This window comes from Saccopteryx bilineata, chromosome 4, assembly GCF_036850765.1.
Source record: "Saccopteryx bilineata isolate mSacBil1 chromosome 4, mSacBil1_pri_phased_curated, whole genome shotgun sequence".
NCBI lineage: Eukaryota > Metazoa > Chordata > Mammalia > Chiroptera > Emballonuridae > Saccopteryx > Saccopteryx bilineata.
Genome location: NC_089493.1, coordinates 93,537,769 through 93,560,539, shown reverse-complemented (window position 1 = coordinate 93,560,539; position 22,771 = coordinate 93,537,769). Strand labels below are relative to the sequence as shown.

Genomic DNA, 22,771 nt, shown 5'->3' with positions numbered 1-22,771 from the left:
TGTTATGGCACCTTAGTTGTTCATTGATTGCGTTCTCATATGTGCCTTCATGGAAGGGGGTTGCAGCCTAGCTAGTGACCCCTTGCTCAAGCCAGCGACCTTGGGCTCAAGCCAGCGACCTCTGGGTTTTGAATCCAGGTTCTTTGTGTCCCAGGGCAACGCTCTATCCACTGCACCACCATCTGGTCAGACTGCACAATTTATTTAATATCAAATATCATTTTTGAAATAATTCACCTAATGACAAATTTCAGTCAAGTTTGAAAAGATGGGGGTAAGGTTTAGGACAGAAAGGTCAGGGAACCCCCTTGAGAGGAACAATAACCTTTGGTAGAAGTCCATAGCCAACCTGAGGTCAAGCCCATGGAGGAAGTCAGGGGAATTTTCCCCCTCCTCTCATCATTCTCTCCCTCCACCCTCCTGTTGGAATCTCCCATTGGTTGAAACTAGTAAGAAAATATGAGAACCCTGAGGTCTTTACAGGTAATCCTAACCTGCTACATAGGGTGTTGCAGAGCAGAATATGAATCTGGGGGACAAATATCCAGCTCATTGGTCTAGGGCTGGGCAGGTGACCTAACCTGGCCAGAGAAACAGATGGGAAAGTCTGGTGGGTGCTTCTGGGAAAGAATTTCTTCAGGACTGTTATAGGAAGGCGGCTTTCCCCCTTCCTTCCTGCTTGGGATGTGTTGACTTCTGAAGCCACCTGTGATTACCAGGAGAATGCAAAGAGAACTGCAGGGTACCTTGACACCATGGAACTACTAAAAAGCCATGGGACCCTCAGCTCCAGACTTCTCGTTAAGCACAGTAAATGTCCATATATTAGTTAAGAGAGCGAGAGAAAAACGAGAGGGAAGCACCTAAAGGAGGAAATTGAGCCCACCCAGGTGACAGGGCTGGTGGGCAGGGCCAGACCCAGAAGACTCTCCGGCTGTGGTGGGGGGTGGGCGGCAGGTCTGGGAAGGTTCATTGAGGGCCATTGGGTCAGGTTTTGACTCTGCTAGCGTCCCTGAGCAAGTCGTTTAACCTTACTGTTCCTTAGTTTTTCCTTCAGTAAAATGGGTAAGAGGGACGCTGTAAAAACTAAATGAGGCGCCTGACCAGGCGGTGGTGCAGTGGATAGAGCGTCGACTGGGATGCGGAAGGACTCAGGTTTGAGACCCCAAGGTCACCAGCTTGAGCGCGGGCTCATCTGGTTTGAGCAAAGCTCACCAGTTTGGACCCAAAGTCGCTGGTTCAAGCAAGGGGTCACTCAGTCTGCTGAAGGCCCGCGGTCAAGGCACATATGAGAAAGCAATCAATGAACTAAGGTGTCGCAAGGAAAAACTGATGATTGATGCTTCTCATCTCTCTCCGTTCCTGTCTGTCCCTGGCCCTGTCTCTGTAAAAACAACAACAACAAAAACCCCAAATGAGGCAAGGCAAGGAATAACGCCTGACCCATCGTAGACCCTCAATAAAAGCTGGCAATCGTTACCATTTTATCAACGTTTGCCCTCAAAAAGTACCTAGGAGAAAGAGCAAGGAACCTTCGGAGACCGCTTCCGTGTCACCACGGACTTCAAAACCCGGTCCTGCGGCGGTTGGCTTCTAGGGACGTGCGCCCGGCGAGGGGCGGGGCCTGCCGCTCCCGCCTGAGCGCGGCCCCGCCCCCTCTTCGCCCTCGCGCGGCCTCTGAGGCGCTTCCAGGTCTCTCCCCTCCGACGTTCCCGGCAGTCTTCCAGGCCCTAGTTTCCCCGCACCCCAACGCCGGGCCTGAGTGAGAAGTTACGGAGCCCGGACGCGGGCGGGGTCCTGAGGGTTGACGCTTCAGCCGCCCTACGGTGTGCAGGTTTGCTTCAGAGGGTCGGCGGGCGGTGCTGCTGGGGAAGGGAGCCTGGAAGGGCCAATCCGGCCAGTCCCTGTTCTGAGACCGCCCTCCCCACTTGGGAGTCTGGCTGCCCAGACCGTGGGGAAGTCGGCGCCCGAGGGTCCGCTCGGCATTTTGATTCATCTCGTGAAAATACCTGTGAAATCGATTTAACGTTCAGTACAGCGTGTAAAGACAGCTCTAAGGATTTAAAAGACATCTGAGTCAGAGCATTTGAATGCTTGGGTCCCTGTAGCAGTGTTTTAACACGTTTGAGTGCAGAGGATGGAGATTCGTGCCTGATTGCTGCCTCTCCCCACCCCGTTCACGCCCTCTAATCTAACCTTTAAAAAGGGTAAAGAAAAGCATCCTTAAAAAACTCCAAGAGGGTAGTTCCCCTAGGGAAGCAATGACAACTGATTTTTTATTTTTAAATTTGGGATGATCCTCATTTTCGTGTGTGATACTTGCCTACAAAATTTTTATATGCAGGCCTAGATCAACGATAAACAGAATTGCGAAAACGCTGAGCTCACTAAGTAGTGGCTTTTGTTGACAGGTACATTGTGTTATTAATTCTTAATGTCTCTCCAAGGCAGGAATCGTTATCTCAAGTTTGCAGGTGGAATAAAAGTTTGGCACAAAAAACCATTTCCCTTACATGACACAGAACAATGGCTGAGCAAACTAAGTCCTAGCATTCTGATTCCTCAGCTGTGTCCTGCTCTAGACCGTGTTACAAAACAAATGAGTAGTTACTTTGAAGTTACTCATAAAACAAGTGAGTAAACCAAATGTTCTGTGAACATGAAGTGTTAAATCATAACCTTCTATGTTTGTTTTGCTTTGGGAGACACAGCTGTCCTTTGGAGTTTGATACCTTAGAGGAGGGGATGGTGCAACAAAATGGAAAATAATGTCAAGGGAAAACTTTTGTCTCCAGAGCCCAAACTGTGTCCATCTTCACCACTCCTTTGTGTTGATGTTGTTCTTTTCAGTGTGCTTTTTTTTTTTAATTAATTTATTTTTTACAGAGACAGAGAGTGAGTCAGAGAGAGGGATAGACAGCGACAGACAGACAGGAATGGAGAGAGACGAGAAGCATCAATCATTAGTTTTTCATTGCGCGTTGCAACACCTTAGTTGTTCATTGATTGCTTTCTCATATGCGCCTTGACCGTGGGCCTTCAGCAGACTGAGTAACCCCTTGCTGGAGCCAGCGACCTTGGGTTCAAGCTGGTGGGCTTTTGCTCAAACCAGATGAGCCCGCACTGAAGCCAGTGACCTCGGGGTCTCGAACCTGGGTCCTCTGCATCCCAGTCCGTCACTCTATCCACTGCGCCACCGCCTGGTTAGGTTCAGTGTGCTTTGTGTTCTGGCAAAACACCCACAGCCCCTGTCCTGGCCTCAGCTGCATTACTAACTATACCTCTGTATTGGCACTGACCTCCCTGCCCCTTTTCTTGTCATGCTCTTTTTTTCCAGGTGCTCTTTACTAATGCTGTTATGTGAAAACCAGTTGTTGTTCAAGTGTGGAATGATTTGTTACTTCGAAGGGTGTTTCTGGAGTTAATGATCAAAAACTACCAACTTAGATGAAAGACAAATTAAAGAAGTGTAAGAAACTATTGTGGCTTTTTTTTTTTTTGCATTTTTCTGAAGTTGGAAACGGGGAGGCAGTCAGACAGACTCCCGCATGCGCCTGACCGGGATTCACCTGGCATGCCCACCAGGGGGCGATGCTCTGCCCATCCGGGGCGTAGCTCTGCCACAATCAGAGTCATTCTGGCGCCTGGGGCAGAGGCCACAGAGCCATCCTCAGCGCCTGGGCAAACTTTTGCTCCAATGGAGCCTTGGCTGCAGGAGGGGAAGAGAGAGACAGAGAGGAAGAAGAGAGGGAGGGGTGGAGAAGCAGATGGGCGCTTCTCTTGTGTGCCCTGGCTGGGAATCGAACCCGGGACTCCTGCACGCCAGGCCAATGCTCTGCCACTGAGCTAACCGGCCAGGGCCACTATTGTGGAATTTAATAGCTGAGTGATTGGAGGGAAAAAAGTAGACCTTGATTTCTTTTTTCCTTTTTTCAGTTCACTTGTAACTTGGAAGCAGCAGCTCGGTTTTTTTTTTTTTTTCTTATTTTTAAAAATTTTTTATTTACAGAGAGAGAGAGAGTCAGAGAGAGGGATAGACAGGGACAGACAGACAGGAACTGAGCGAGATGAGAAGCATCAATCATTAGTTTTTTGTTGCAACACCTTAGTTCATTGATTTCTTTCTCATATGTACCTTGACTATGGGCCTTCAGCAGACCGAGTAACCCCTTCCTCGAGCCAGCGACCTTGGGTCCAAGCTGGTGAGCTTTGCTCAAACCAGATGAGCCCGTGCTCAAGCTGGCTACCTGGGTCCTCCGCATCCCGGCCCGACACTGTCTACTGCGCCACCGCCTGGTCAGGCACAGCATCTCAGTTTTAACATAGAAATAATTGTGGGGAGAGGGAGGCATCCTCCTGCTTTAGACTAGTGAATTGGAAAGTTTTCTTTCCTAAGGAGGCTCCATTTTTAGACAGTTTATAACAAGTGGAAACATTTATGTGGTTAGAATGCAAAATGTTTTGCCACTGATAAGTCTGTCTGTCTATAATATTTGTATAAGAGCTTGGGACCGAGGATGTGTGATATAGTCCCTCCTCTGTTAAGAGGCATCCCGGAAGTTCCTCCCCAGCTTGTAAACAACAGAAATTTTAACCCAAGTATTTAATTTTCTCTGGAGCAGCCAGCCAGTTTAGTTTATTTATTTATTTATTTATTTATTTTAGAGAGGGAGGGAGACAGACAGGTGGGGAGGAGGGAGCAGGAAGCATCAACTCCCATATGTGTCTTGACCAGGCAAGCCCAGGGTTTCGAACCAGAGAACTCAGTATTCCAGATCGATGCTTTATCCACTGCACCACCACAGGTCAGACCAGTTTATTGTTCTTTTTGTTTTCTTCTGCTTGATTCCAAAGATAAAAGTATCAGATGGCATCTGGGGATTTTTGTTCACCTGGAGAAGGGATGGATACACTCCAAAAAGGTAAGGTTAGCCATTTGTAAGAAATTAATGACTTACCCAGGCCCTGGCCGGTTGGCTCAGCGGTAGAGCGTCGGCCTAGCGTGCGGAGGACCCGGGTTCGATTTCCGGCCAGGGCACACAGGAGAAGCGCCCATTTGCTTCTCCACCCCTCCGCCGCGCCTTCCTCTCTGTCTCTCTCTTCCCCTCCCACAACCAAGGCTCCATTGGAGCAAAGTTGGCACGGGCGCTGGGGATGGCTCTGTGGCCTCTGCCCCAGGCGCTAGAGTGGCTCTGGTCGCAACATAGCGACGCCCAGGATGGGCAGAGCATCGCCCCCTGGTGGGCAGAGCGTCGCCCCCTGGTGGGCGTGCCGGGTGGATCCCGGTCGGGCGCATGCGGGAGTCTGTCTGACTGTCTCTCCCTGTTTCCAGCTTCAGAAAAATGCAAAAAAAAAAAAAAAAGTTAAAAAGAAATTAATGACTTACCCAGAGAGGTCTTATCCATGTTCATACTTCCTATAATAAAAAAGATTTATAATGTTCACCAGTATGGTTTCTCTCACAGAAGCTTACGTTTCTAGGGAAATTAGGGTACATGAAGATTCTTTAACAGTCTTATTGGAAAACAGATTAGACTGACTCCTGTTTAGTGTCTCCTTGTGCAGTAGACTAAAAACTGAAGATGCTCCCATGCAGTGTGAGCAAGCATATCCAGAAGATAAGGGTGGCCAGCAACTTCTTAAGGCCTTCCTTCCTACCTATGTCTTGAATTTTTTTCATATCTTCTCTCCAAAATCTCGGATCCTCCCAATATCTTGAATTCCTTCCATATCTCAAGCCCTTTCTATATCTTGAATCCTTCAAGGACTTGAATCTTCTATATTTTTACCATTCCTCTATTGATCCTTCTGCCTTGGGGAGAAAAAAGAGAATTCTTATTCTCTAAAAGGACTTTGGGTATGATGACCCAAAGAGTGAAAATTTGAGTGTTTGTTTGGTAAGTAGGTGTAAAACAGAAGATCCGAACAGAAAGCACATCAGAAAAGAAATGGAAAGAAAGCCCCTTGAACATACAGAATTGCAACAGGATCCTAGTTTCTTGCACGTTTCTCATGCATATTTATACAGGTTACTCAATTCTATTTACAGTAAGGAGAATTTGGTTAAATTCTTAACTTACTCGCCTGACCAGTAGCACTGCAGTGAATAGAGCGTTGACCTGGGACACTGAGGTTCCAGGTTCAAAACCCAGAGCTTGCCATTTTAAGCACAGGCTCATCTCACTTGAGCCAGGTTTGCCAGCTTGAGTGTGGGGTCACCAGCTAGAGCATGGGATCATCGAAATGATCCTATGGTCGCTAGCTTGAGGTCAAGGTCACTGGCCTGAGCAAGGGGTCACTGGTTCAGCAGGCGTGTATGTGAAGCAGTCAATGAACAACTAAAGTGATGCAACTATGAACTGATGCTTCTCATCTCCCTTCCTTCCTTCCTGTCTGTCTGTCTGTCTCTCTCTGTGTCTGTCTTATGAAAAAAAATATTCATTAGAATTAGAAAACTTCCATATTAAAAACCTAGGGTTTTTTTGTGAGTATTAAGCTAAGTTATGCTCAATTATATATAATTTAAGAGTCCATACCTTCTTTGCTTTTTGTCCCAATGGGGGACATCCTATTAAGTGTGCAGCAAACAGCTTCCTCCTTGTAACCTGAATGAAGAGGACCTGTTACAAAACCCACACTTCAGCAAACTGCTGCTGAGTCTCTCACAACATGTGGACAAGAGTGGCTTAAGCCTCTTCCTGGCAAAGGAGCTGGCTCAGGTAAGAACCTGGGGTGATGGGGGGTGGAAGAATCTTCTGAGAGAGGGGGTTCTTATCTGGGATTTTTTTTTTCTAGGCATGGAAGGAAGTTCGACTGTATAAGACAACATGGCTGAGGTCTGAGATTTTACAGAGAGTCATTCAAGAGCTGCTTGGGGACTACTATGTGAAGATACAAGACACAGATTTAACTTCTGAAGATAAAAAAGTAAGGTGGGAGAGATGAAGTAGGAGTTGGTTACCATAAGATTGAGTAGGCCAACTATGGCTTCATCTGATTATATGATCTGGGGGGAAGTAGGAGCTTTATGAAATGGCTATCAAAAAGGAATGGATTGTAAAAAATTGGGATGTAGTTATGGGAGGAAGAGGTGGTGGGTGTGTTGTCAGCGTTTTTCATTTTTTCTCTTTTTTTTTACAGACAGAGAGAGGGATAGATAGGGACAGACAGACAGGAACGGAGAGAGATGAGAAGCATCAACCATCAGTTTTTTGTTGTGGCACCATAGTTGTTCATTGATTGCTTTCTCATATGTGCCTTGACGGTGGGGCTACAGCAGACCGAGTGACCCCTTGCTCAAGCCAGCGACCTTGGGTTCAAGCTGGTGAGCTTTTTTTGGGCTCAAACAAGATGAGCTGTGCTCAAGCTGGCGACCTCGGGGTCTCGAACCTGGATCCTCTGCATCCCAGTCTGATGCTCTATTCACTGCGCCACCGCCTGGTCAGGCTGTTGTCAGGGTTTTGAAAAAAAAAAACATTAACAGGAGAAGGCACTGACAACCGAGAAGTTATCTGAAAGGGATGACATATTTGAGAACTTTGAAAATGTGTGCAGAACTGATTCATGATGATGGAGGTGGTGGAGTGAGAGAAAATATATAGTAACCTCTTTTTTTATTTATTTTTTTGTGGCAGAGACAGAGTCAGAGAGAGGGACAGATAGGAACAGACAGACAGGAAGGGAGAGAGATGAGAAACATCAATTCTTTGTTGCGGCTCCGTTAGTTCATTGATTAATTTCTCACATTAATCAATGGGGGGGGGCTACAGCAGACCGAGTAACCCCTTGCCTGAGCCAGCGACCTTGGGCTCAAGCTGGTGAGCCTTGCTCAAACCAGATGAGCCCGCACTCAAGCTGGCAACCTCGGGGTCTTGAACCTGGGTCCTCCACATCCTAGTCTGATGCTCTATCCACTGCGCCACCGCCTGGTCAGGCTCTTTTCTTTTTTAAATTGATTTTTAGAGAGGTGGGAGGAAAGAGAAGTATCAACTTTTAGTTGCTTCACTTTAGTTCATTGATTACTTCTCATACATGCCTTGACTGGGATGCTCAAGCCAAGCCAGTGACCTCAGTCAGGATCATGTTGATGATCCCACACTCAAGCTGGCAAGCCCATGCTCAAGCCAATGACATTAGGATTTTCAACTGGGACTTTAGTGTTCCAACTTGATGCTCTATCCATTGTACCACCACAAGTCAGGCATAGTAACCTCTTTTTGTTTTTATTCTCTCTCTCAGTTTCATGAGACCCTTGAACGGCGGCTACTTGTGACTGAACTAACACAGCTCTTGGCTCATAACCAGGAGAGGGAGATGCCTCCACTGCTGGGACTGGAGAAAGTGGACCTTCTGGAGCTTATGCCACCTTCAGAGGTCGGGGATGGACAAATGTGGGCTTAATTTCTCCTCTACATTTGAACATTATTTTTGTTAAGCTTTATTGTTTTTATAAAAATGATAAATGTTTATGGTGGTCAAACTTAAATAAAAACATTACACAGAAAAAAGTAAAAGCTGAAATACTACATCTAGAAATAAACACAGCTTGACATAAATACTGTTATACTCTCCGTGCTTATATAGAGTATAATCTGTTTTCACTTAATATATTTTGGACTTCTTTTCTTTTTTTTTTTTCTTTTTTTTTCCCTGAAGCTGGAAATGGGGAGAGACAGTCAGACAGACTGCTGCATGCGCCCGACCGGGATCCACCCGGCACGCCCACCATGGGGCGACGCTCTGCCCACCAGGGGGTGATAATCTGCCCATCCTGGGCGTCGCCATGTTGCGACCAGAGCCACTCTAGCGCCTGAGGCAGAGGCCACAGAGCCATCCCCAGCGCCCGGGCCATCTTTGCTCCAATGGAGCCTTGGCTGCGGGAGGGGAAGAGAGAGACAGAGAGGAAAGCGCGGCGGAGGGGTGGAGAAGCAAATGGGCGCTTCTCCTGTGTGCCCTGGCCGGGAATCGAACCCGGGTCCTCCGCACGCTAGGCCAACGCTCTACCGCTGAGCCAACCGGCCAGGGCTGGACTTCTTTTCAAATCAGTCAATAAATGTAAATAAGATTATACCTCCTAAAGCACTCTTAGCACGATGTGCAGGCACTGTTTATATCATTGGTTTAAATAACTGACAGGGTTCTAGTGTATGAATGTAACATAATTTGACCCTATTGATGAATATTAATTTAAACTTGTTTTCACATGTTTGCTGTTAGAAACCACACTGATATGAACATGTTAGTTCATGTGTCTTTGCCCTTGTGTGATTATTTCCTAACTATTAGTGCTCAAAATGGGATCACTGGGTCAAAGGATACACACATAGAACATATTGGTACTTATTGCCAAACTGTTTTCCAGAAAGGTGTTTCCAGTGCCCTGAGTTCCCCATGTTTTCATCAGTTAGGGAACCTAATACTATTTTTTGCTAACTGGATGGGCTAAAAATGAATCTCTCTGTTCAGGCATTTGCTATTATAAAGAGTGCTCTGGTAGTTTACACTGATAGTTTTATTTTTATGCACATCCCTATTAAAAGCATTAAATTGTATATTTTTTTTAGTAAATCTCTCTGATGTCTCTTAATGCATTTCCTTTGGTTATCATTGAGATTGTTTTTTTTTTTTTTTTTTGAGATTGTTGTCATCATGTACTCATTGGCTGGATCTTCCTAGTTCTAACAGTCTATTTGTATCTCTTTTTGTTTCTGTGGCTGTAGGATTTTGTGTGGATGAGAGGTCGGCTCCACCTCGAAGTGGAGGAGCAGCTCAAGAAGAAATGTTTCACTCTTCTTTGCTACCATGATCCCAGTTTGGGTGAGTGCTGGCTCTCTGTGTTCTGTTCACAGCTGGCCCTCAGGACTCCGGGGTTGTTCTTTTGAGAATGATATCTTTGAATTTTAGATTTGGAACAAAAGCTGGGAAGCATTGGAGACATTGGAGATGTTTGTTTCCTTACTGATAAAATAAAAGCAAAGAATTCTGTGAGAACTCCTTTTATTCATCAAGGTGCCAGGCCAGAGTGTCCTCTTGCTGCAGGGAAGGATGAGTTTGTTCTCAGGAGAATCAAAATGGAATAAGGATGAAAGTTCAGGCTAGTAGGTGTTCCTGTTGTCTTTCTTTCTTTTTTTTTTTTTAATCTTTAGACAGCGGGGAGTGGGGAGAGAGACAAGGGAGGGAGAAGTGGGAAGCATCAACTCATAGTAGTTGCTCCCATATGTGCTTTGACCAGGCAAGCCTAGGGTTTCGAACTGACAACCTCAGCATTCCAGGTCGGCACTTGATCCACTGCGCCACGATAGGTCAGGCCCGTTGTCTTAATTTCTATGATTTAAGAGTTAAGATCCTCCTCTTACCAAAAACAGTTGTAGGTGACCTCTGAAAATGGTTCACTATTCAGTTGACCCAGAAAATCCCACAAAATCATGCAAATCAAGAAGTTCAAACCTTCATGTACACTTTGTTTATTTTTTTCAGAGACAGAGAGTCAGAGAGAGGGACAGATAGGGACAGACAGGAACGGAGAGAGATGAGAAGCATCAATCATCAGTTTTTCATTGCGACACCTTAGTTATTCATTGATTGCTTTCTCATATGTGCCTTGACTGTGGGGCTACAGCAGACAGAGTAACCCCCTGCTCGAGCCAGTGACCTTGGGTCCAAGCTGGTGAGCTTTGCTCAAACCACATGAGCCCGCGCTCAAGCTGCGACCGTGGGGTCTCGAACCTGGGTCCTCGGCATCCCAGTCCAACGCTCTATCCACTGTGCCACTGCCCAGTCAGGCCCTTCAGGTACACTTTAAGGTCATATGTGAAACTGCCCAGGCCATCAAGGTGTACATATTTGAAAAGCCACCAAGTACTTGAAGAATGGCACTTTGTGGAAGCAATGTGTGCCATTCTGTTGTTAACAATGGTGAAGCTGGTAGGTGTGCCCAGGCCAAACAGTGGGGCTGAACACAAGGTCAGTGGCCCAAAAAGAGTGCTGAGTTTTTGCTATACATGCTTAAAAATGAAGAGAGTAATGCTGAACTTAAAGGTTTAGACGTAGATTTTCTGGTCATTGAGCACATCCACATGAACAAAGCCCCCAAGACACAGTGGAGAACTTACAGAGCTCATGGCAGATTAACCCTTATAGGAGCTCTGCCTGCCACACTGAGATGATCCGTACTGAAAAAGAGCAGACTGTTCCTAAACCAGAAGAGGAGGTTGCACAGAAGAAAAAGATATCCCAGAAGAAACTGAAGAAACAAAAACTTATGGCCCACAACTTGGACTTGGTGAACATGTTAAGGACACTACTCTTTTGTTTTTCTTTTTTTTTGTATTTTTCTGAAGCTGGAAACGGGGAGAGATAGTCAGACAGACTTCCGACCGGGATCCACCCGGCACGCCCACCAGGGGCGATGCTCTGCCCCTCTGGGGCGTCGCTTTGCCATGACCAGAGCCACTCTAGCGCCTGGGGCAGAGGCCAAGGAGCCATCCCCAGCGCCCGGGCCATCCTTGCTCCAATGGAGCCTTGGCTGCGGGAGGGGAAGAGAGAGACAGAGAGGAAGGAGGGGGGGGATGGAGAAGCAAATGGGCGCTTCTCCTATGTGCCCTGGCCGGGAATCGATCCCGGGTCCCCCGCACGCCAGGCCGACGCTCTACCACTGAGCCAACCGGCCAGGGCCGACACTACTCTTTTATGGATTCTTGCTGTATTGGCCAAGAGTTTGCTTAAAGGCTTTAATCACTGTAAAAAAAAAATAGAAGACTAGATAAAGAAGATGTGGCACATATACACCATGGTATACTATTCAGCCATAAGAAATGATGACATCGGATCACTTACAACAAAATGGTGGGATCTTGGTAACATTATACAGAGTGAAATAAGTAAATCAGAAAAAAACAAGAACTGCAGGATTCTATATATTGGTGGGACATAAAAACTATACTAAGACATGGACAAGAGTGTGGTGGTTACGGGGGGCGGGGGGAGGGAAGAAGGGAGGGGAAGGTTGCTGGCTTGAGGAAAGGGTCACTGGCTCAGCTGGAGCCCCTTGGTCAAGGTACATATGAGAAGCAGTCAATGAACAATTAAAATGCCACAACTACAAGTTGAGGCAAAGAAAACTAGATAGAAGGTGATGGAGGACAATCTGACTTTGGGCGATGGGTATGCAACAGAATTGAATGACAAGATAACCTGGACATGTTTTCTTTGAATATATGTACCCTGATTTATTGTCACCCGATTAAAATTAATAAAAATTTATTTATTAAAAATAAACCTATGGCCCAGGAGTAAATTTAATATAAAATAAATAGTAATAAAACTAAAAACCTAGGATAACTGCAGTGTTGCCTAGATGGGATAAGGTTGCAGATTCTATCCCTGCAACTAGGTGAAGCCAAAGGATTCTGTGCATGTCTCTCCCTTTCACTATCCAAAAAATTAATTAATTTTTGGAAAAAAAATAATTAAGGTCCTGTCCAGCGGCTCAGTGGATAGTGTGTTGGCCCAGCATATGGATATCCCAGGTCAATTCCTGGTCAGGGCACACAGGAGAAACTACCATCAGCTTCTCCAGGAAAAGCTATCATCTGCTTCTCCACCTACCCCTCTGCAGCCAGTGGCTTAGTTGGTTTGAGCATGGCCCTGGGTACTGAGAATAGATCCACTGAAGTGTATCAGCCTCCGGTGCTAATAACAGCTTGGTACTCAAGCATCAGCCCAAGATGACATTGCCAGGTGAATCCGGCTGGGGCACATGCGGGAGTCTGTCTCACTACCTCCCCTCCTCTCACCAGAAAAAAATGAATTAAGGGGGCCTGATCAGGCAGTGGTGCAGTGCATAGATCATCAGACTGGGACGCAGAGGACCCAGGTTTGAAACCCTGAGGTTGCCAGCTTGAGCACAGGCTCACTAGCTTGAGCATGAGATTGCTGGCTTGAGCCCAAAGTTCACTAGCTTGAGCCCAAGATCACTGGCTTGGCTGGAGGGCCCCCCCCCCCCCAGTCAAGGCACATATGAGAAAGCAATCAATGAACAACTAAGGTGCAGCAACAAAGAATTGATGCTTTGCATCTCTCCCTTCCTGTCTGTCTGTCTGTATCTGTCCTTCTGTCTTTGTTGCAAAAAAAGAAAAAAGAATTAAGGGGGGGTGCCTGACTGGGCAGTGGCGCAGTGGATAGAGCGTCAGACTGGGATGCAGAGGACCGAGGTTCGAGACCCCAAGGTTGCCAGCTTGAGCACGGGCTCATCTGGTTTGAGCAAAGCTCACCAGCTTAGACCCAAGGTCGCTGGCTTGAGCAAGAGGTTACTCGGTCTGCTGAAGGCCCACAGTCAAGGCACATATGAGAAAGCAATTAATGAACAACTAAGGTGTCGCAATGAAAAACTGATGATTGATGCTTCTCATCTCTCTTCATTCCTGTCTGTCTGTCCCTAGCTATCCATCTCTCTGACTCTGTCTCTGTCTCTGTAAGAAAAAAAAAAGAATTAAGGGGTGCCTGACCAGGTGGTGGTTCAGTGGATAGAGCATTGACCTGGGATGCTGTGAGCCCAGGTTCGAAACCCGAAGTTGCTGGCTTGAATGCAGGCTTACCTGGCTTGAGCGCGGGGTCACTGGCTTGAGTGTGGGATCATAGACATGACTCCGATCACTGTCTTGAAGCCCAAGGTTGCTGCTGGCTTGAGGAAAGGGTCACTGGCTCAGCTGGAGCCCCTTGGTCAAGGTACATATGAGAAGCAATCAGTGAACAATTAAAATGCCACAACTACAAGTTGATGCTCCTCATCTCTCCCTTCCTGTCTCTATCTCTCTCTCGCTTAAAAAAAAAAAGGAGGAGCCTGACCAGGCGGTGGCGCAGTAGATAGAGTGTCAGACTGGGATGTGGAAGGACTCAGGTTCGAGACCCCGAGGTTGCCAGCTTGAGCACAGGCTCATCTGGCTTGAGCAAAAAAAGCTCGCCAGCTTAGACCCAAGGTCGCTGGCTCGAGCAAGGGGTTACTCAGTCTGCTGAAGGCCCATGGTCAAGGCACATATGAGAAAGCAATTAATGAACAACTAAGGTGTCACAACGAAAAACTGATGATTGATGCTTCTCATCTCTCTCCGTTCCTGTCTGTCTGTCCCTATCTATCCCTCTCTCTGACTCTGTAAAAAATAAATAAATAAAAATAAAATTTAAAAAAAAAAAAAAAAGGGAGGAGAAAAATCTGGAATTAAAGATAAGAGTAAAAAAGAACATAATTGAGAGTGGGCCATTTTTAACAGGACATCAGAAGAAAACCTGGAAGAAGATAATTTCTAGGGCTGGATGTAAGATAGAGGCACTGAAAAATGACTTTAAAAGGGCCACAAAAAGTAGGATTTTCCTGTCCAGTCCTCTGTCTCTTTGCCCAGATTCAGACCGTGAGGCCCTGAAGGCAGCAAAGGTATGGAAACTGGCAGAGACCCTGGTGAGTGAGAAGCAGCAGTGTCAGGTCTCCAGGAGCCAGCAGAAGGAGCAGATGGTTTTGCTGGAAAAGAAGAGTGCCGCCTACTCCCAGGTTTGTCAGAGCACTAGGCTAACCTCATCTCTTTTACCTTGGCCCCATTGGTACTTTTGGGGAAGCCAAGTATATCTGACCTGCCTTTTTTTCTCCATCTTTTCTTCACCCTCTTTCTCCTGCTTCTTGGGGGCTCAGGTACTTCTCCGCTGCCTCACCTTACTGCAGAGACTTCTTCAGGAACACCGGCTAAAAACTCAGTCTGAGCTAGACCACGTCAATTCCCAGTACCTGGAGATCAAGTGCAGTGCCATGGTCCTTAAGCTGAGGTGAGCTATGACTCCTGTGCGTCTGAGGGACACACCATCCTCTGCCAACCTTGCTTTCCTCTCTCTTTCCTCTGTAACATGCCTAACGTCTTGTAGGGCAGTGGTCCCCAACCTTTTTTGGGCCACGGACTGGTTTAATGTCAGAAAATATTTTCACAGACCGGCCTTTAGGGTGGGACTGATAAATGTATCACGTGACCGACGTCAAGAGTGAGTCTTAGATGTAACAGAGGGAATCTGGTCATTTAAAAAAAATAAAACATCGTTCAGACTTAAATATAAATAAAACGGAAATAACGTAAGTTATTTATTCTTTCTCTGCGGACCGGTACCAAATGGCCCACGGGCCAGTACCGGTCTGCAGCCTGGGGGTTGGGGACCACTGGTGTAGGGATCCAGTAAATGTCACACAGCAGTATTAGCCTTCAGATTACCCCAAAGCTCTTGGTTAACTTCTCAGCTGAAACATTCCATATTCCCCAGCAGTGGGGGGGGGGGGCAACTCAGGTTTATTGTTGACTAAAAACCACCCTGCTTCTAGCTTACCCAACTCCTCTGCCCCTCATTCCTAATTTATTAGGCATCTCACTACCCAGGAGATACACTAGCAAATTGTACAATTAAATAAAACCCACACTTTTCATTTAGATTCTTGCAACTGTATCATATGTAATAGTATCACTTTTTCTACATTTTGGTCAAATAAATTTTTACATAAACTACCAAAAAAAAGATTACTCCAAAGCTTTCAACATTCTTGATTTTTTAATTTTAAATCTTTATGAAATAGGTGCTTGACTGAAATAAATTGCTCAGGAATTCAGAGTGACTTTATTCATCCTGTCACTGCTTGCCCCACAGCTTTGATTATGGGCAGGTACTGTGTCTTGTTCTTAACTGTGTTCCTGTTGGGGATCCTCAGCTTCACATTTCTATCTTTCCTCTGTCAGGATGGAAGAGCTAAAGATTCTGTCCGACACTTACACTACTGAGAAAGTGGAAGTTCATCGTCTCATTAGGTGAGAGCTTGGTGCAGCTATTCAGAGCTGGTTCCCATACTGTCTAGACCAGGGGTCCCCAAAATTTTTACACAGGGGGCCAGTTCACTGTCCCTCAGACCGTTGGAGGGCTGCCACATACAGTGCTCCTCTCACTGACCACCAATGAAAGAGGTGCCCCTTCCGGAAGTGTGGCGGGGGTTGGATAAATGGCCTCAGGGGGTCGCGTGCGGCCCGTGGGCATAGTTTGGGGACTCCTGCTCTAGACTCATTCATTTTAACATGTTCCCATTCTTGTGTGCTTTCTGAGGAGCCAGATCCTTATATTGCATCTTCTGTGTCCGGGTTCTTAGGGACCGTTTGGAGAGGGCCATTTGCCTACAAGAACAGGACATGGAGAAGTCCCGACAGGTCCTAAACACTTATGAGGTCCTTGGGGAGGAATTTGACAGGCTGGTAAAAGAGTACACCCAACTCAAGCAGGCAACTGAGAACAAGCGCTGGGCACTCCAGGAGTTCAACAAGGCCTACCGCTGAATGTTGGCAGACCAAGAGGCATGGCTTATGCATCGGTGCTGCCTCTTCCTCTTCCTGCTAAAAGGACCACCTCCACCTGGGGCCATCTTCAGTCAAGGGAGTGTGGGGATACTTGCTTGAAACACTGAAGTCATTTAGGCACCCTCCTGATTTCTCTTCCTTGTTTAAAATGATTGAATCGCTTCTGGAAAATGTAGCCAATTTATGTAATTTTATGTACAGCTATTTTTCTTTGTTGTCCCTGTATTGTATTGATTATCTCCTGAATAAAGTGATAATATTGACTCCTAGGATTGCAGTTATTTTCCTTTGGGCAAATATAGAAAAAGAATATTTAAAAAAAAATATTTTTTTATTTATTTATTCATTTTAGAGGAGAGAGAGAGAGAGAGGAGGCGGGGGAGGAGCAGAAAGCATCAACTCCCATACGTGCCTTGACCAGGCAAGCCCAGGGTTTTGAACCAGTGACCTCAGTGTTCCAGGTCAATGCTTGATCCACTGCGCCACCACAGGTCAGGCAGAAAAAGAATATTAAAGGCCGTGTGGGTGAGGCTGGGGAGGGAACTGAGTGGATAGCAATAGAGACAGATCTGTAATACTTACACAAATGGTGGAAGGTAGAAGTGCCAGCCTGCCCACTTGGAGTCTTGACGCTTCATTCTTAGAAAACAAGAGTGGATTAAAACTAGGCTTACTCTTTTTTTGTTTTATTGTTTTGTTTTGTTTTTTTATTTGAGAGAGAGAGGAAGGGAGAGACAGAAACATTGATTTGTTTCCGTATGTGCCCTGAGGATTGAACTGGCAACTCTTGCATATTGGGATGATGCTCTAACCAACTGAGCTATCCAGGGCTTTTTAAAAAAAACAACAGCCCTGGCTAGTTGGCTCAGTAGTAGAGCGTCGGCCTGGCATGCAGGAGACCCAGGTTCGATTCCTGGCCAGGGCACACAGGAGAAGTGCCCATCTGCTTCACCCCTCCCCCTCTCCTTCCTCTATCTCTCTCTTCCCCTCCCGCAGCCAAGGCTCCACTGGAGCAAAGTTTGCCTGGGTGCTGAGGATGGTTCTGTGCCCTCTGCCTCAGGTGCTAGAATGGCTCTGGTTGCAACAAAGCAATGTCCTAGATGGGCAGAGCATCGCCCCCTGGTGGGCATGCCGGATGGATCCCGGTCGGGCGCATGCGGGAGTCTGTCTGACTGCCTCCCCGTTTCCAGCTTCGGAAAAATACACACAAAAAAACCCAACAAAAACACTAGGCTTGCTCTTTAAGAACTATACTCTCCAGAGGAGTGCTAGATGTTAGGCAGGTAGGGAAACTTCTGTTATTGTGGCTCTCAGTGGAGGTGTTATGATAAAGCAGCCGGATGCCATGTTCTTTTATTTATTGATTTATTTTTATTTTTAGAGAGAGGAAGAGAAAGAGACAGAAACATCTATCTGTTCTTGTATATGCCCTGACCAGGGATTGAACCTGCAACCTTTGTGTATCAGGGTGATGCTGTAACCAACTGAGCTATCCAGGCAGGGCTCCAGTTCTTGTTACAGGAAAGGACACAAACCACTTGTGCTCCTGGTTCCCTCTGGTATAGTTTTAGGGTTACCTTTTCCGATAGCAGAGGGTGGGAGGAGATCACTCTGAGGAAACAAGGCCACGGTCTACATAGCTTACAACATGGCAAGGCCCTGGCTAGTGTCAATGTCGGGCTGAGAGCAGAAACAGAAGACCATCTTTATGTGGAAGAAGCCACTTAGCTTCTCAACCACTTTTCAGGGAGACTGTTGTGAGGCATTCTTCTGCTGAGATCAAATAATGATGGTCTTGGCCCTGGCTCAGTTGGTTAGAGCATCATCCTGAAGCATAGAAGTTCCCAGTTCGATCCCAGGTCAGGGCATACATAGGAACAGATGTTCCTGTCTCTCTCCTGCTCTCTCCCATTATCTCTCTAAAATCAATAAAATAAACGTTTAGCCCTGGCCAGATAGCTCAGTTAGTTAGAGCATCACCCCAAAGTACAGGTGGCCAGTTTGATCCCCAGTCAGAGCACGTAGATGAACAGCACTGTTCCTGTCCTTTTCCCTTCCTCTCTCTCTCAGATCAATAAATAAAATTTTTAAAAATATAAATAAATAGCCTGACCTGGTGGTGGTGCAATGGATAGAGCGTCGGACTGGGATGCGGAAGGACCCAGGTTCGAGACCCCGAGGTCGCCAGCTTGAGTGCGGGCTCATCTGGTTTGAGCGAGGCTCACCAGCTTGGACCCAAGGTCGCTGGCTCCAGCAAGGGGTTGCTTGGTCTGCTGAAGGCCCGCGGTCAGGGCACATGTGAAAAAGCAATCAATGAACAACTAAGGTGTTACAACGCGCAATGAAAAACTAATGATTGATGCTTCTCATCTCTCTCCATTCCTGTCTGTCCCTGTCTATCCCTCTCTCTGACTCACTCTCTGTCTCTGTAAAAAATAAATAAATAAAATTAAAAATAAATAAATACATTTTAAATGATGGTCTTGGATGATTTATAGGAAAAATTAAGGTCTTTGACTCAACTTCAAATATTTCTTTACATGGTGCTTACCACCATTTATCTATAAGCAAATGTTGGCCCATACAAAATGAACAAATAGCAAATAGGTTTAACAAGAAAACAGACATAGCCAATATTGCTTAGTTCTATAGTTTTTCCCCCAACTTTTTTGGGGAAAGTTTTCAAACCCATAGAAAGTTGAAAGAATAAGTACCAGTACAGCCTTACCCTAGTTTCAACAAATGAAACCATTTGGTTTTTCTCTCTCCCTCATTCCTCTTTCTCTCTCTCTCCCCCTCTAGATAGATAGATAAAAATATAGTTATACAACCTTCCCCCACCCAACCATTTTATACTTAGTTGCAGATACATTTTATTCCCTAAATAGTTAAGCAGGCAACTCCTAAAAATAGGGCACTCCTCTAAAACTAATACAACTATTATACCTAAAAACCAATAACTTTGTATATTATTAAGGTCATATTCAAATTTCCCCAATTTTTTTTGCCTGGTCTAGGGCCCAATAAAAGTTCACATATGCCTGACCAGGCAGTGGCGCAGTGGATAGAGCGTCAGACTGGGATGCGGAAGGACCCAGGTTCGAGACCCCGAGGTCGCCAGCTTGAGCGCGTGCTCATCTGGCTTAAGCAAAAAAGCTCACCAGCTTGGACCCAAGGTCGCTGGCTTGAGCAAGGGGTTACTCGGTCTTCTGAAGGCCCGCGGTCATGGCACATATGAGAAAGCAATCAATGAACAACTAAGGTGTCGCCACGAAAAACTGATGATTGATGCTTCTCATCTCTCTCCGTTCCTGTCTGTCCCTATCTATCCCTCTCTCTGACTCTCTCTCTCTCTGTCCCTGTAAAAAAAAAAAAAGTTCGCATATAACATTTGGATGTTAGATTTCTTTAATTTCTTTAAAAAAAAATAAAATTGACTTTCTGGAAATAAAGGTGTGTTATCTTGTAGAATGTTCCATTGTCTAACTGGTTTCTGTGGTGGAGAACTTGTTCCTCTCCTTCTCTGTTCAATGTAGTAGCCTTTAGTCACATGTGGCTATTTAAATTCAAACTAAAGTTACTTAAAATGAAATAAGCTTTCAGTAGGTTGATGGTTACTGTATTAGACAATGCAGATATATCATTGCCAAAAGTTCTGTTAGTGCAGTAAGCCTACATTTCCTGTAAACTGGAAGATACAAGATAAACAACATTTTTTGCAAAGAATATTTAATAACATTATGTACTTCACATTACATCACCCTAGAGCCACATCAGGTCAGAATGTCTATTAATTTCACTGAGTGATTGCTCGATTAAGGTGGTAATTGCCAGATGTCCTTAATATATGAAAGTATATTTTCCCTTGTAGTTAGTAGAATATGGAAATAAATATAAAAAAATCTCAAAATAGTTTGTCCTGATATTTATTTAGACATTCATAATTTCCTCATTTAATTAGGGAACTCATCTTGAACCATACTGGTTTTTGGTATTTCAAATAATAAAGATCAGCCTGTTAATTCTAGCTATTTTATGGGGTGGGGAAAGATTAATTACTGACCTTATGAATGTAGTTTTTAAAATTATTTTTATTTATTTATTCATGTTTGAGAAGAGAGAGAGAGAGAGAAGGGGGAGGAGCAGGAAGCATCAACTCCCATATGTGCTTTGACTGGGCAAGCCCAGGGTTTTGAACTGGCGACCTCAGCGTTCTAGGTCGACACTTTATCCACTGCGCCACCAGAGGTCAGGCTTCTTTTTTTCTTTTTCTTTTTTTACAGAGAGAGTCAGAGAGAGGGATAGGAACAGACAGATAGGAACGGAGAGATGAGAAGCATCAGTCATTAGTTTTTTGTTGCACGTTACAACACCTTAATTGTTCATTGATTGCTTTCTCATACATGCCTTGACTGCGGGCCTTCAGCAGACCAAGTACCCCTTGCCCGAGCCAGCGACCTTGGGCTCAAGCTGGTGAGCTTTGCTCAAACCAGATGAGCCCTTGCTCAAGCTGGTGACCTCAGGGTCTCGAACCTGGGTCTTCCGCATCCCAGTCTGATGCTCTATCCACTGCGCCACTGTCTGATCAGGCATGAATGTAGTTTGGTAGAAAAAAAATCACAACAGTTCCATGGTGAGGACAAAGGGACAGAAGATGTGTTCATTGCCACCCGAAGGGAGGACTACAGCAGTTTGGGTCCTTTCATTCTTCACGACTAGATAGGGAAGGTTTGCAGGAGGTGCCTCCCACATGTGCTGTTGTCTGTTGTAGAATAGATGGAAGAGAAGACTTGGAGGGCAAGCAGTGTGACAGTGATTACTGAAGGTTGTCATCTTGGACCTCAGCTGTCCTCCTGCTCACACTTTCCAGAAAAAATTTGCATTTACTTCCTTTCCTTCATTCTTTTGTAGTCCTACCCCTCTTCACTAGTCTTTTACCACATCTGGTCAAGAATCAGTCTTCCGGCCCTGGCCGGTTGGCTCAGTGGTAGAGCGTTGGCCTGGCGTGCAGAAGTCCCGGGTTCGATTCCCGGCCAGGGCACACAGGAGAGGCGCCCATTTGCTTCTCCGCCCCTCCCCCTCTCCTTCCTCTCTGTCACTCTCTTCCCCTCCCGCAGCCAAGGCTCCATTGGAGCAAAGATGGCCCTGGCGCTGGGGATGGCTCCTTGGCCTCTGCCCCAGGTGCTAGAGTAGCTCTGGTCGCGGCAGAGTGACGCCCCAGAGGGGCAGAGCATGGCCTCCTGGTGGGCAGAGCGTCGCCCCCTGGTGGGCGTGCCGGGTGGATCCCAGTCGGGCGCATGCAGGAGTCTGTCTGACTGTCTTTCCTCATTTCCAGCTTCAGAAAAATACCAAAAAAATTAAAAAATTAAAAAAAAAAAAAAAGAATCAGTCTTCCTCCATTGAGAGAGGCAAAGTAAATCACCTCCAGAACTTGGAACAGGTTCACTCTCTATAAGGAGACTGGGGCTCTCAGATGAACAATCTGTCCCTTCAAGGTTCTCAATGAAGAGTATCAGTGGTCTCCTGAGGAGTAACCCTGCATTCTTCCTCAGCCACCACAAATAGGAAAGCCACCCCCACCTAGAGACCAGCCTGAAGCTTCCCAAGCAACAGGGGAATCTGAAGCCCAGACTCCCTGGTGGGGCCCTCACCCCATGAAGAATCTCTTCACATTACCTATCTGGAAGGACCTGAGCTAGGTTTTGTTAAAGGAACCAGCCGGACTCCTTTGACCTTGAGACGGAAAATATAGGAGTCAGCTCATGATGGACAAGATAACAATCTGTAGAAATTATTTACCCTAAAAGATGTTTTATATTCAAGTAGACGAGGTCCAGCCAAAGTGGCTAAGTAAGGCCTAATCTCAGAGAAATACAACTGAAATTTAAATTTTTTTTTTATTTATTTATTCATTTTAGAGAGGAGGGGGGAGATGAGAGAGAGAGAGAGAGAGAAGGGGGAGGAGCAGGAAGCATCAACTCCCATATGTGCCTTGACCAGGCAAGCCAGGGATTTGAACCGGCAACCTCAGTGTTTCCAGGTTGACGCTTTATCCACTGAGCCACCACAGGTCAGGCTGAAATTTAAAGAGACTTATATGTAGTAAGCCTGGCTGAAAAATGAACGTATAACAAAAAGTAAATGATCAGCCCAGAGTTCAGAAAAGACTTACCTAAAGAGGAAGATTAGGCTTCTCCAGAGAAACAAAATCTATTATCTATCTATCTATCTATCTATCTATCTCTATCTTATGAGATTTATTTTAAGAAATTGGCTCATGTGATTGTGGAGCTGGCAAGTAAAACATTTGTAGGGCAGGCTGCAGGCTGAAAACTCAGAAGCAATGCTGCACCCTGGCCGGGTAGCTCAGTTGGTTAGAGCACTGTCTGGATACTCCAAGGTTG

General features: G+C 45.9%; 1 protein-coding gene across 5 annotated transcripts; it reads left to right on the top strand.

Annotated features, from left to right (window-relative positions):
* The first annotated feature begins 1,648 nt into the window (after positions 1 to 1,648).
* HAUS4 (HAUS augmin like complex subunit 4) lies at positions 1,649 to 16,636 on the top strand. 5 transcript variants are annotated; one of them, XM_066277433.1, is made up of 10 exons: positions 1,649 to 1,826; positions 4,855 to 4,922; positions 6,577 to 6,719; positions 6,796 to 6,927; positions 8,239 to 8,373; positions 9,720 to 9,816; positions 14,397 to 14,542; positions 14,681 to 14,811; positions 15,762 to 15,830; positions 16,163 to 16,636. In XM_066277433.1, exons 2-10 carry the CDS (start codon positions 4,868 to 4,870, stop codon positions 16,344 to 16,346), a joined length of 1,092 nt encoding a protein of 363 aa, XP_066133530.1. In that variant the 5' UTR covers positions 1,649 to 1,826; positions 4,855 to 4,867; the 3' UTR covers positions 16,347 to 16,636. The 5 variants fall into 5 exon arrangements, with proteins under 5 accessions (XP_066133530.1, XP_066133533.1, XP_066133532.1 ...); XM_066277436.1 differs by lacking the exon at positions 4,855 to 4,922 and adding an exon at positions 3,338 to 3,469; XM_066277435.1 differs by lacking the exon at positions 4,855 to 4,922 and adding an exon at positions 3,338 to 3,469 and having other exon boundaries at positions 1,649 to 1,834.
* Positions 16,637 to 22,771: the final 6,135 nt, after the last annotated feature.

Coding starts and splice junctions, on each gene's coding strand:
- HAUS4 (XM_066277433.1), top strand. CDS start 4,868: ATGGCATCTGGGGATTTTTGTTCACCTGGAGAAGGGATGGATACACTC. Junction 4,923..6,576: donor GATGGATACACTCCAAAAAG/GTAAGGTTAGCC, acceptor CATCCTATTAAG/TGTGCAGCAAACAGCTTCCT. Junction 14,543..14,680: donor AGAGTGCCGCCTACTCCCAG/GTTTGTCAGAGC, acceptor TTGGGGGCTCAG/GTACTTCTCCGCTGCCTCAC.